We start from the raw sequence: 14,412 nt of genomic DNA on the forward strand, positions 1-14,412 counted from the left end.
TGTTCTGATCAGCTAATACATAAGCAAACTAGAATAAATGACCATTAGCACTCACCTGAATGTATCTAACATTTCCTCAGCTTAACTGTTACCAGATATCAAAACAGAGATTCAGTGAAAACAAAAATCTGGCATTGATTTATTTATCGATTTATTGATTTATCAACCCCCCCGCCACACACACACAGTTGTCCGAAAGCAGTGTGATGGCGCTGTCTCAATCAAAATGGTACTGAAATGATCATCTAGGGTGACCACACACAACTTTAAATTAGTATAGTGGTTTTATATGACAGTAAGTTTAGGTATAATCAAAAATGTTATACATGACTTCAATTGCATTAGCCTACTTTATTACAATATTTTATTTTTATATTTTACCCCAATTTCAATTACGATCTTGTTTCATCGCTGCAACTCCCCAACGGGTTCGGGAGAGGCGAAGGTTGAATCATGCGCCCTCCGAAACATGACCCGCTAAACCGCGTTCCTTAACACTCGCCCGCTTAACTCGGAAGCCAGCTACAACAACATGTCGGAGGAAATTGACTACCGAAGTCAGCCTGCAGGAGCTCGGCCCGCCACAAGGAGTCGCTAGAGCGTGATGAGCCAAGTAAAGCCCCCGCCCCCCGTTATTCAATATCTTAATCATTCAGTTGATCATAACTAAAGTGAGTTTTCCTCTCTCTGAGCTTTTTCCTCATCTCCTCACTCCGCTGCCAGCCGAGGTGGCACCAGTTTAAATACCTATAGCCTACTGTTTTCTAGAAATGTGGCTTTTTTTCGTGTTCAGGCTCATTTCATTTCTGTGATGTTGGACTAGGCCTGGGCTCGGGCTATATAATTTTCTGGGTCTTGTCATTTAATATTTTCAGGAAATGTGAATTGTGGTCCCAGGACAATCCCGGGGGTTAATCTCTAGTGATCAGTCCTACCACCGTCGTTTCGTCAGCACTTGATGATGGTGTCATGGTCATGTGTGGCCACGCAGCCGTGGGTGAACAGGAAGTATAGGAGCGGACTAAGCACGCACCCCTGAGGGGCCCCAATGTTGATGGGCAGCATGACGGATGTGTTGTTACCTACCCTCACTGCTTGGGGGGGGCGGCCCGTCAGGAATTCCAGGATCCAATTGCAGAGGGAGGTGTTTAGTCCCAGGGTCCTGAGCTTGATGATGAGCTTGAAGGGCACTATGGTGTTGAATCCTGAGCTGTAATCAATGAACAACACTCTTACATATGTATTCATTTTATCCAGGTGGGTGAGGGCAGTGTGGAATACAATAGAGATTGCGTCATCTGAGGAGGCGGTATGCGAATTGTAGTAGGTCCAGGGTGTCTGGGATGATGGTGTTGATGTAAGCCATGACCAGCCTTTCAAAGCATTTCATGGCTGTAGATGCGAGTGCTACGGGGCGATAATCACTTAGACAGGTTACCTTGGCATTTTTAGGTACGGGCTATGGTGGTCTGCTTGAAACACGTAGGTATTACAGACCGGGTCAGGGAGAGTTTGAAAATGACACTTGCAAGCTGGTCAGCGCATGCTCTGAGCATTCGTCCTGATATTCCGTCTGGCCCCACGGGCCTTCGAATGTTATCCTGTTTAAAGGTCTTACTCACATCGGCTATGGAGAGTTAACCCGATAACCAGTTCCCCTACCCTGAATTATAGATGGAGATATTTTTGCTTTTAAAATAGGATAGGCTGCCTGCCTGCCTGCCTCTGAATTTCACCAAGCATCTTAGTAGCAACTTGAAGTAACTGTCCAGTGAAAATCTTACTTTTAAAAGTTCATATTCGGGGGGATCACGTGACCCTTGAACGAGATGGCCGCATGAACTAGGAGCTCCGCACAAGTAGTTTCCAATTCCTAATCTTACCTCCACTTCAAACTTAAACTCATTTAGCTTTAGTCAAAAAGTCATGGCGGCTTCAAAAGGCAACACTACAGGTGACATTTTTACCCGGACTCGAGTACTAGCGACGGAAAAAGCCTCCAAGAAGCAGCTAGCTTCAGAAAAAGCTAGCGCCATTAGCCAGGAGAAAGAGGACCCGTTCCCCCCCGAGGCCCAACGAATGCCAACCTCGCACTCTGTCGAAGACATCTTTTCTGAGCTGAGATCCCAACGTACAGAACTCAACACTAAACTAGATGCCATTAACGCTCAGCTCAGTGCGATAGGGGGCAAGGTGACAATCCTGGAAAATGCTTTGCCTGACATAAACAACAAGATAACCATAAACGCGGGGCGCCTGGACGAGGCAGAGGGGCGAATCCTATCCACGGAAAACTTATTGACAGACGCCATGGAAACAATAGCATATGCTAAAAAAAAAATAGAGCAGCTGGAAGAGAAAACAGAGGACCTGGAAAACAGGGGGCGAAGGAATAATTGTGTTCTATTAAATCTGGGCAAAAAAGAAGAGGGAAACATGCCACTGATCCGCTACCTGCAAGACAAACTTCCCGAGTGGCTCCACCTGTCCACCGACAGGCCCATAGAACTCGAGAGAGCTCACCGAGCACTGAGGCCCCCACCAGCAGCCAGACAACCACCGCGCCCAATCACCATACGTTTCCTGAGATTCACCGACAAGGAACGAGTCCTACAGGCGGCGAAAACCAACACCATTACAGTGGGAAACGCCAAACTCACCTTACTCCAGGACCTGTCAGCTGGAATACGCCGAAAGCGCCGAGAGTTTGACGAGGTGAAGAAATGCTCCATTGACCGAGGCATCTTTAGGGGATTCAAATACCCAAACGAGCTCAGGATTCTTCACCAAGGAGCCCTGCGACACTTCAAAACTCCCGAAGAGGCAAAACGTTTTTTGAAAGACAACCCCGGTCAATGAGAAATGGACCATTGACTAAATGCGATTACTGTTATTACTAAAGGAGGTAAGACAACATATAGCCGATATCCAAAGACCCACCGCCCTGCTAAATTTCATTATAGCCGTCCAATCTATATTTATGTTCCTTTAGCTGAGAGGGATAGGCCCCATATTATAACCTAGGCCTACTGTATGTAGGCTGGGCTATTGATTTTATTTTCTCCCTTTTTTAATGTGGTCTGGACGGGGGCTACGTTGTCATTTACTCAATGCGGGCGGAGAGGATGAGGCATTTCTTTGGTGGGGAGGGGGAGACGTTGTGCGTTGCTAACTGTTCCCGGTCTTTTTTTTGTTGTTGTTGGAACACAGAATTGTGACTGAGCGGGGAGGTAATAGATCCAACGGGATATGTCGAGTTGTTTGGGAACTCGGCTGGGGTGTTCAGAGATTGTTATTTTATGTAAACCATTTATTTTCCTTTTATGTGAACGCAGCTGTAACTACTATCCACCTTTACCCAGAGATGACTTGCACTAAAGTTCGATTACTGTTCGATGACGATGACTAGTACCTTAAATCTATTGACATGGAACTGCCACGGTCTAGGCCATGCAATAAAACGGAAAAAGATACTATGTGCTCTAAAAAAGGAAAAAGCAGACATCGCGCTATTGCAAGAGACACACCTCTGTGATGCTGAACATGCCAAACTCCGCAGAGCTTGGGTGGGACAGGTGTATTTCTCATCTTTCAAATCCAACAGTAGAGGTACAGCAATACTTATCCATAAGAATGTTCCATTCATAATTGACAAAAACATATCTGATCCGGAGGGGAGATTTATTTTGATAACTGGGTCACTGTATGGGCAACCAATTACTATCTTAAACATATACGCCCCTAACACAGATACTCCTGCTTTTATGTCGAAAATGATAACTCTGTTCAATGAGCATTGTGTTTCCTTTGGAGTGTTGGCCGGAGATTTTAATTGTACCCTGAACCCAACCCTAGACAAATCATCTCAAGTCCCCACCACAAATCCTAGATCTGCAAAGATGTTGAACTCTCTTACTAAAGAGACGGGACTGATAGATATCTGGAGAGAGACTAATAGCTCAGCTATGGACTATACATACTACTCTAATGTCCATAACACCTACTCCCGTATAGATTACATTTTTATCCCAAAGAGTTTCATAAATTCAGCCACGTGTACAATCGGACCCATAGCGCTTTCGGATCACGCCTTTGTCCACCTCCGCTTTGACCTCTGCAAAAACATCCCGAGATCAAAGAGCTGGAAATTCAACACCTCCATGCTATCAAACGAAGCATTCCATACATTGGTAACTACATGGATAGACAACTACACACAAGACAACAAAGATTCTCCTGTTTCTCCGGCCACAATGTGGGACGCTGCTAAAGCCACACTAAGAGGTCATCTAATTGCATATGCTTCCTCTAAGAAAAAAGCAATGGAAGCACACAGGCTAGATCTGGAGAGGGAGCTGGAACGCTGTGAAAAAGTACATAAACAATCCCCAGACAGCACCTCCTGGAGTCAACTTAAAGCAGCCAAAGCCAAACTGAATTTGGACTATACTCGGGAGATTAAAAAAAAAGTTTTCTTTACTAAACAGAAATACCATGAGTATAGCAATAGGCCTAGTAGATTGCTTGCTTATCAATTAAAAAAAGAGCAGTCAGAGCGTACAATTATGGCTATCCGAACAGCAGAGGATGAGGTCACATATGATCCAAAAAAGATCAATTTAACTTTTCATGAGTTTTACTGCAAACTATATACCTCTGAGAGAAAACACACGGAGGCAGAACTCCACTCCTTCCTAGAGGGAATCTCGCTACCTAAACTATCAGAGACCGACCAAGAAGATCTCAACTCCCCCTTCACCCCTGAGGAGATCCTGGAGGCAATTACCTCCATGCCACCTAACAAGTCCCCAGGCCCAGATGGATTCCCCAGAGAATTCTACAAAGCTTTTTGGCCCCAGCTTAGCCCTATTTTCATGCCAATGCTGGAGGATTTTTGCAAAAACGGAGTTCTCCCAGACTCAATGCACACAGCTCGCATTACAGTGTTGCTCAAAAAAGACAAGGACCCCCTATCCTGCTCCTCCTTCCGGCCCATAAGCTTGTTGGATTTCGACTACAAAATAATTACCAAATTGCTCGCCAAAAGACTAAACACTCTTCTTCCCAAAATAATAAAAGCGGACCAGACGGGATTTATTAGAGACAGATACTCTTCTGATAACATTCGCCGTCTTTTTGATATTATTGATCAAGTAAACGCACAGAAGACCCCTGTCCTGCTGGCTTCACTGGATGCTGAGAAGGCGTTCGACAGGATGGAGTGGAGCTTTCTGTTCTCAGTCTTAGAGAAGTTCAACATGGGCCCAAACTTTATTAAATGGATCAAATCACTATACTCTCATCCAAATGCCATGGTGACTACTAACGGACTGAACTCTGACAGATTCCCTTTGGGACGGGGCACAAGACAAGGGTGCTCGCTGTCCCCCCTGCTCTACTTGTTGGGGGCGGAGCCTCTGGCAGAGTTGATAAGGAGCAATCCAAGTATTATGGGTGTTCCTGCAGGCGACCGGCAGCACAAGATTTCGCTTTACGCGGATGATGTCTTGCTCTACATATCCAACCCTGAGAAATCCCTTCCTCCCATTTTAGACACAATTGCTCAGTATGGCACGTTTTCAGGTTATAAGATTAATTTTAACAAATCCACTGTCTGCCCTCTCAATATTACACTCACCAGTTCTATGAAGACACTATGCCCATTCCAATGGAAGACACAGGGGTTTCAATACCTTGGGATATTCATAACACCAGATCTGAATAGGCTTTTCAAGGAGAATTATCTTCCACTCCTGGATCGAATCAAGAACAACCTCCAAACCTGGATCTCCCTCCCAATTAGCTTAGTAGGAAGAATTAATGTAATCCGTATGAACATCCTCCCTAGACTGAACTATTTATTTCAGATGCTCCCATGCTATCTCCCAGCTTCCTTTTTCAAAACAATTAACCAAAGCATCACCAAATTTATATGGGGCAATAAAAAACCTAGGATCAAGCTCTCCACTCTATCGAAACCTGAATCTAAGGGTGGTCTTGCCCTTCCCTCCCTTCAATTGTACTACTGGTCTGCCCAAATCCGCAACATGCTAACATGGATCACAAACAGACAAGAGTCAACGTGGATCCAGATAGAAGCCCAATCTTGTGGTTCATTGCCACTAAGCTCAACTATATTCATTGATAACTTTAGTGAAGTGGGCAACATAGCCAAAACATTTGTGATTTACAGTACCCTACGAGCGTGGAGGGACTGTAAGAAATACCTGGGCATCTCCTCCCAAATATGTTCTCAGTCGCCTATAGTAGGCAACCCAGACTTGCCAAAAGCCCTGAGAGATGCCAACTTTAATCTTTGGCATACTCTAGGAATCAGGACCTTTTCAGACCTATTTCATCAGAAGACCACTACACTGAAATCCTTTCAAGAGCTCTGCAATGAATTCAATGTGCCAAGATCCCATTTTTTTAAATATCTACAAATTAGACATGTCATCTCCTCATTTACTTCCAAGAGGAGGTTTAGAACTCAGTTGAATGAAGTTGAAACCCTTCTTGTCACAGCACAATCCATTAAAGGCAAAATATCCTATATCTATAGACTCCTTTCTGAGAAAGGAGGCTCCTCCTTTACTCCTTTGAAAATAATATGGGAAAAGGACCTTGGTCTGACTATCAGTGATGAGTTATGGGCGGAGGTTTGCGACAGGGTATACTGCTCCTCTACTAATGTAAAAATGAAAGAATCTAATTACAAATTTTTGTACAAATTTTATTACACTCCCCTGAGACTCCATAAAATGAAAACAGACATTTCTCCTAACTGTAATAGATGTACCTCTGAAAGTGGAACCTATATGCATGTATTTTGGAGCTGTAGAGAGATTGCCAGATTTTGGCAATCTATACATACTGCTGCACAGAAAATACTAGATGTACAGTTTGATATGACCCCGTGTCTCTATCTTCTTAATGCCCAGCAGGAATTTGTTCTTGATCCTGACAGAGAAAATTTGCTCATGACCATTACATACTTTGCTAAGAAATGTATTCTTCTATTGTGGGCCTCTAATACTTCTCCTACATTTAAAATGTGGATTGACCAGATTGTTGACTTTCTCCCTCTTGAAAAGCTCACTTATGACCTCCACAAGAGACAGCCCAAGTTTGATAGACTCTGGTCTCCACTACTCAACTATATTTCAAATTGGACAGAGTGAATAGGGGAATCAGGGAGATGAGCAGATGCGTGTTGTGTAAGGTGCTGTAAAATCTAAAAACTAATTATTGGCTCGTCATCTCAGCTAAGGCTGGAAATAGCTAATAAGAACCTTGATAGTGCTGCTGCAAGTTTTATAATTTAAATTTTGTTATAATTATTATTTGTGTGTGTATGTATGTATGTATGTATGTGTGTATGTATATATATATATGTATGTATGTATATATATATATATATACATATATAAAACAATTTTTTATTATTATTATTATTATTATTATTATTTATTTTTTTATTTTTATTTTTTTAAGTCACATCTGTGAATGTGGAATGTGTTTGGTTGGTTGATTGAAAACTTAATAAAACTTTAAATTGAAAAAAAAAAAAAAAGTTCATATTCTGTTAACTCATACCCTGAAGATGTTGTTGCCTCATCCTATGTGTGGCCAAAGCACAAGTTTGAGAAAAAACACTTCAAAAACCCCACCTCAAACTTGTATCTCAAACAGACCATTTCAAAAATGCTTGCTATTTCCTCAGTAAAGGAGGATGACCTGGCGAATTAGCAGCCTACTCGCATGAATATTTTTTATGTTTTTATTACCGGTATACATCCACACCATTCTGTTGTTGGGATACGCCTACACCATTCCAACACAGAAAAACAGCTTTTTAACATAATTAGTAAATACACATTCGTAAGGAAAACTCATTCACTCATATTGTAATTAATTATAAGTAAGATTTCATACAAATCTCAAAACACTGGCTAGTTACTTTAAACCAGTGTTGGGCAACTTTGATAAAGACACGGTGGTTGGAACCAAAAATATCATACTTGGACTCATCAGACCAAAGCACAGATTTTCACCGGTCTAATGTCCGTTGCTCGTGTTTCTTGGCCCAGGCAAGTCTCTTCTTCTAATTGGTGTCCTTTAGCAGTGGTTTCTTTGCAGCAATTCGACCATGAAGGCCTGATTCACGCAGTCTCCTCTGAACAGTTGATGTTGACATGTGTCTCTTACTTGAACAATGTGAAGCATTTATTTGGGCTGCAATCTGAAGTGCAGTTAACTCTAATGAACTTATCCTCTTGAGCAGAGCTAACTCTGGGTCTTCCTTTCCTGTGGGGGTCCTCGTGAGATCCAGTTTCATCATAGCACTTGATGGTTTTTGCATCTGCACTTGAAGAAACTTTCAAAGTTCTTGAAATTTTCCGGAATGACTGACCTTCATGTCTTAAAGTAATGATGGACTGTCGTTTCTCATTGCTTATTTGAGCTGTTCTTGCCATAATATGTACTTGGTCTTTGTTCTAAATAGGGCTAAATTCTGTATAGCACCCTTACCTTGGTACAGCACAACTGATTGGCTCAAAAAAATTAAGAAAGAAAGAAATTCCACAAATTAACTTTTAACAAGGCACACGTGTTTATTGAAATGCATTCCAGGTGACTACCTCATGAATCTGGTTGAGAGAATGCCAAGAGTGTGCAAAGCTGTCATCAAGGCAAAGGGTGGCTACTTTGAAGAATCTCAAATATATTTTGATTTGTTCAACACTTTTGGTTACTACATGATTCCATATGTGTTATTTCATAGTTTTGATGTTTTCACTATTATTCTGCAATGTAGAAAATAGTAGAAATAAAGAAAAAACCCTGAATGAGTAGGTGTGACCAAACTTTTGACTGGTACTGTAAGTATTCACACCCTTGAGTCAATACATGTTAGAATCACCTTTGGCAGCGATTACAATGGTTACAGTTTTTCTGGGTAAGTTGAAAGAGTGCAGTTTTGTAACAAAATATTGAGCAACATTGCCTACCTACATTTTGTAAGAAGTATATCAGTTGTACCTGTTGTGTAATTATGTAAAAATATTGTTTCAGACAACTATTACTACAAAGTAAGACAGTGAGGAGACTATCATGATTATACGTTTCTTGAGTGAAAATAATATTGTCTCCTTAGTCTTGCTCTGCATTCCACAACCACGTCTTGCCTGCTATTCCAGTACATACACAGGTCTGAGTGTACAGTAGTAGCAGCCTTCATTACTACTGTTGCTGGGTTCATTTTTCCATTATGTGTTTTGAGTTTTCGCATTCTGAATGATGTTATGCATTCCAGGGAGCAGAGATGGTCTGTTAGTCTGCATCTAAAATGGCCAATCAAGAGTTAATGACGGTTTTGGTATTCATACATGCATATCGAGGTCACCTGGAACAGGCAAGCATTTGTCAAAGTCTATTGTCCTAAACCTCTTAGTTTTTTACTGAATTGAAGAAAATTATTGGGATTTAGTTACTGAAAGAGCCACACACATGGGGATATTTAGAGTTGTCCCTTTCCCACCATAGCTGCTTCACTTAGGATGTAACTACAGTACACACTGGGATCTGTTGTTTCTCTCCCTTCGTCCCAAATGAACAGGTTCTGTAATGCCCCTTTATTTGCTGAGAATATGTCCACATTGTAAACATTGCATCGTGATAAGGATCTAATGAGTGGGCGAACACCTAGATGTTTTGGGTGATTAGGCATTAATGAGGCTGACTTTTAATTGCGCACTTCGGGGAAGTAATGAAGAAAAAATATATTTCTTTAGCTATAGCGCTTTCTCAAGCTTGCGAGGATCGATCTCCATTTTGGATCTCACGTTGTGTTTTTATAGATGACATAGTTTTGTCTCTGGCTGACTGACTCTTTCACTGTCCTTCAGAGAAAGTCAAGTCAAGGCGGGCAGATGTTGCATGCGCTATAATTCATGATTATCTTTAATCCCTTTCTCCAATGAGAGTTTTGTCTGTCCCCTGGTGACAGATACAAAAAACCTCTCTGCACACACACCAGGGAAACAGCTGTCTATTAAAACCCTCCTGAAAGAGTCACATGTTAAAGAAGTCTGGGGGAAAATAAATATGAATGTGGTTCAAGATACATGGCATAAATTGAAGGTAATGATAACTACACACTGTACTGTATGTAACTTATGTATGTAACCTAATGTATATTAGCACATGATCTGAAATCCCTTTATTTTTGCCTTCTTAGATTATGACGTGGACGATGGATACTTGGATGCCATACTAGGTGGTGAGTTATAACAGAGTCCGTCTCATGCTCAGAACATTCAAAGGCCTTCCATGCCTTGCCTCCCTCTGCAAACCTCATCCACATCGATGTTGCTGATAGATTTGATGCTGGAGGCAGACATCCCCCTACATTTAATGATGGTGATGCACGCAACACAAAGACATCTCTGTCTCTTTCTTTCAGATAGCAAGCAGAGTCTGCTAAATGTTTCGGAACAGAGCTATATAAAACCATTTTTTGAAGTCAGTCAACCAACGGGCCAAATTTAAAATGTAATGCTACTGTTATTTTTATGGCACAAAATATTGCCGTTGTCTGCCAACAGCTGTAACAGACCACGAAATATGCATTTAAAAAGACATTGTTCTTCTTCTGCCAGTAATGTGTTCAAATCAGAATCTAGCCTGAAACTGCCTTTTTATTACCAAGAGACTGGCATTCCACAAAATAGACAATTAAGTCACAAAACATCTTCACAAGTTGTGGTTTTCTGCCTCAGGCAGTTCCTTCAAACTTAACGGTTCACTGTAGGACAAACTGTCTCTCCTATCACAGTACTGCTACCATTCACTGTTGGCAAACCATCACGTTAAACATTGATTGAACAATTCTTATTTGAAAATAACAGAGAAACAGCTGTTTAGGCCTGTACACTCTGGTTAGGCCTGTACACCCTGGTTAGGCCTGTACACCCTGGTTAGGCCTGTACACTCTGGTTAGGCCTGTACACCCTGGTTAGGCCTGTACACTCTGGTTAGGCCTGTACACCCTGGTTAGGCCTGTACACCCTGGTTAGGCCTGTACACCCTGGTTAGGCCTGTACACCCTGGTTAGGCCTGTACACCCTGGTTAGGCCTGTACACCCTGGTTAGGCCTGTACACCCTGGTTAGGCCTGTACACCCTGTTTAGGCCTGTACACCCTGTTTAGGCCTGTACACCCTGGTTTTGCACTGCACTCTGTTGGCAGGTTGGAGCTTGATGTGTATTTTAGAGATGCATATCCCTTTTGGGTTGGTGTTTACCAACTAATCAAGAAGCAGTCTTCTTCTGATCCACATACATTCCAATGACCTTGCCATGTCAAAGATCAATGACACTTCAAGGTCAAAGTCCTACCTGTGCAGAATCATGGGCTATTGTGAAAACCATCCCCATTGTATTTTGCCATTGTCATTGTGAGGCAAAAGTCCTTGCTATAACATTCTCATCTCAATTTGCAGCTGTCATTGCTGCTGTGGTCCTGGTGTTGGTGTGCCTGGCGGTGGTGGTAATTCGCTATATGTACCGGCACAAGGGCACATACCACACCAACGAGGCCAAGGGCACTGAGTTTGCCGAAACAGCGGATGCGGCGCTCCGGGGCGACCCGGCTCTGCAGGATGCCATGGACGAGAGCAAGAAGGAGTACTTTATCTGAGCAGTGGCGTCCCCTGCTGTTTCCAATGGACTTTAGCCTGTGGACTCTAAGTATTTTGGGGTTGGAGAATAGAAAGTCTGGAGACTGGATGAAAATGAGCTTGCTGTACTTATGTGAATAATGTCCTATCAGTTAAAGATGATCTGCTTCTATAGCTAAAGGTCTCTTTTCCTGATGAGACTGGCTAAAGGTCTCTTTTCCTGATGAGACTGGCTAAAGGTCTCTTTTCCTGATGAGACTGGCTAAAGGTCTCTTTTCCTGATGAGACTCTGATCCGTGACTGAATAGACAACAATTTACCAAAGATGCATCTTAATAACAATAATATTAATTCAGTATTCTTCCCCCCCCTACCAGTTTTCCTCTTTAATATATTTGGCATATCACCAAACACATAGATACAAAACATTGACTTTGCTATTAGGAGGCTATATTTGAAGAGTTGATTTCCAAAATGTAATATCCACCAATTTTTCACATTTGTGTTTTTTCATCAGAAATGATTACTTATACATGTGTGTGTAAAATATTACTGTTCTCAGATTTTTTATTCATTGATTTTAGATGTGTATAAAAATGTGTTTCTTTTTGCTAAACACTACATATCAATTGTTTAGCTGGAATGGAATGTTCATATCCTGTTTATTTGACTGTGATATGTGGTTGTGTCACCTAGCTATCTTAAGGTTAATGCACTTACTGTAAGTTGCTCTGCATAAGAGAATCTGCTAAATTACTTAAATGTAAAATGTAAACATATGGAATTGTTTTAAGATGTCATACCATGGATCATTTATCTATTGGATTTTCATTTTTAGGATCCCTGTAGGTATCCCCCAAAAAATATGTTAAAAAAGATATGATAAAATATTGAATTTGATCTTTACTACTACAGCCCATGGAAACTCATTAAATAACATCATCATCAATTGCAAAAAAGACAGTCAATTTATTTTTTAATAAGGAATAAGGTTTTGAAGAGTCTGTCCTAAATCTAGGAGATATAAGAAAGCTCAGGAAATGTAAGTTTTTTGGACACATATTTACCCCCTTTTTTGTTTGTTGGCACAAAACTACCTCCATACTTCCATTCATTTTTTAACCAATACCTGGTGACCTTCAGATGAGTCTCATGGCACGTGTGTGTGTCCATAGTGGGGTCATATTAGTTTGTAGCCAAAATGGTTTGGACGCTACAGACAGAAGTTGGCACATCGGCGGTACCGACTTCAGACGAGTCCCATGTGGGTCATAGAGGAGAACATCATCGTGTTCGTGAGAGTCTCATCTTTACATCTTTCTATTTGGTTATATTAGTTAGTAGGCCAAACCGTTCGGACACTACAAACGTTTTCATGAGAAGACCGATTTTTGGGATGTGTCCTGGTCTGACAAACAGCGCTGTAGCTGTGCCACTTTCCAGCGCAGATGCGAAAGGCCGACATAGGTGGATGCAGTAGATTGAGACTCAGCCGATCTCTAGCTGACTGATTTTGATTTTCTTATGTTAATTAGACTGACGCACAGGTGTGTGAATAGACTATAAATATTGTTCCAAATGTATCGTTTGTATAGTTCTTTATAAATCAATCCTATTTGTTACATTTGACTGTGTAAAACGTACAAAATATACATTATTTGTTTCTCTGAAATGAAACCATCAAGTGATACATTTGAAACAGAACACTGAGTATACCAAACATTAGCAACACCTTCCTAATATTGAGTTGTGAAAACTCTTTCATCATTTATTTTAACAATAAACGCTAATTTTACAACATTTCTGAAAATGGATATATATCGTTTTTGAAAGAAACTCTTAATTTGTCATGCGGAACATCTTCCTTTGGGGACCTGTCAGAAAAAAAGCATCTCATGAGGATCTAAGGAAACATAGCTATGCCTTCTGTGGAAAAAGTATTCCTGGAATACAGACTTGGAATTCACAAACAGCGATGGAATCTTCTCAAAAGTGTCTATTTAGAAAGTCAAGGAAGTGAACTGACACAGAAGTTCTCTGCAAGCTCACAAAACAAACTGTATTGACTTACTGTAACAAAAGATATTCTGGAATGAAGAAACTTCTCAACAAATTGTCAAATTTGTCAGCAAGCTCAAATTCTTCCTCTGCTCTCAAGTGCACTGACAGAGGAAAACATAGAACAAACGCTGTCTAAGGAAGCAACTCTGACTGTACGAATTGAATCACCAATGTGCCCTTACCAAAATACTGAATATGACTCGTTGCTCCCTGAATTATTTTTGAATAACTTTGTTTGGAATGTGAATGTCAATTTGTGAATTACCAATTTCAAGGGAATGCATTTACCATTGGTTATCAACTAGTTACATACACAAAGAGATAACGAGAGCGCTAAACCAGCTACAGTGCCATCAGAACGTATTTATGCCCCTTGACTTATTTCACATGTTGTTGTGTTACAGGCTGAATTCAAATGTATTAAATCGTTTTTTTCTTACCAATCTACACACCCCAAAATGACAAAGTAAAGACATGTTTTTAGAAAATGTTGCACAATTATTGAAAATGAAATACATAAATATCTAATTTACATAAGTATTCACACCCCTGAGTCAATACTTTGTAGAAGCACCTTTGGCAGCGATTACAGCTGTGAGTCTTTCTGGGTAAGTCTCTAAGAGCTTTCCACACCTGGATGGTGCAACATTTGCCCATTATTCCTTTTTAAA

The 14,412-nt window shown here is 41.1% G+C and overlaps 1 protein-coding gene across 2 annotated transcripts in view; it reads left to right on the top strand.

The window, feature by feature from the left end:
• Positions 1-13,480, top strand: part of LOC129816673 (glycophorin-C-like) — a 50,699-nt gene extending 37,219 nt beyond the window's left edge. For both annotated transcript variants that reach the window (XM_055871436.1, XM_055871437.1), the window contains exons 3-4: positions 10,241-10,282; positions 11,504-13,480. In XM_055871436.1, the coding sequence (XP_055727411.1) occupies positions 10,241-10,282; positions 11,504-11,700 (239 nt within the window). In that variant the 3' untranslated portion in view covers positions 11,701-13,480. The remainder of the gene's footprint in view (positions 1-10,240; positions 10,283-11,503) is intronic.
• Positions 13,481-14,412: the final 932 nt, after the last annotated feature.

Source organism: Salvelinus fontinalis, chromosome 19 (assembly GCF_029448725.1).
Source record: "Salvelinus fontinalis isolate EN_2023a chromosome 19, ASM2944872v1, whole genome shotgun sequence".
NCBI classification, from domain to species: Eukaryota; Metazoa; Chordata; class Actinopteri; order Salmoniformes; family Salmonidae; genus Salvelinus; species Salvelinus fontinalis.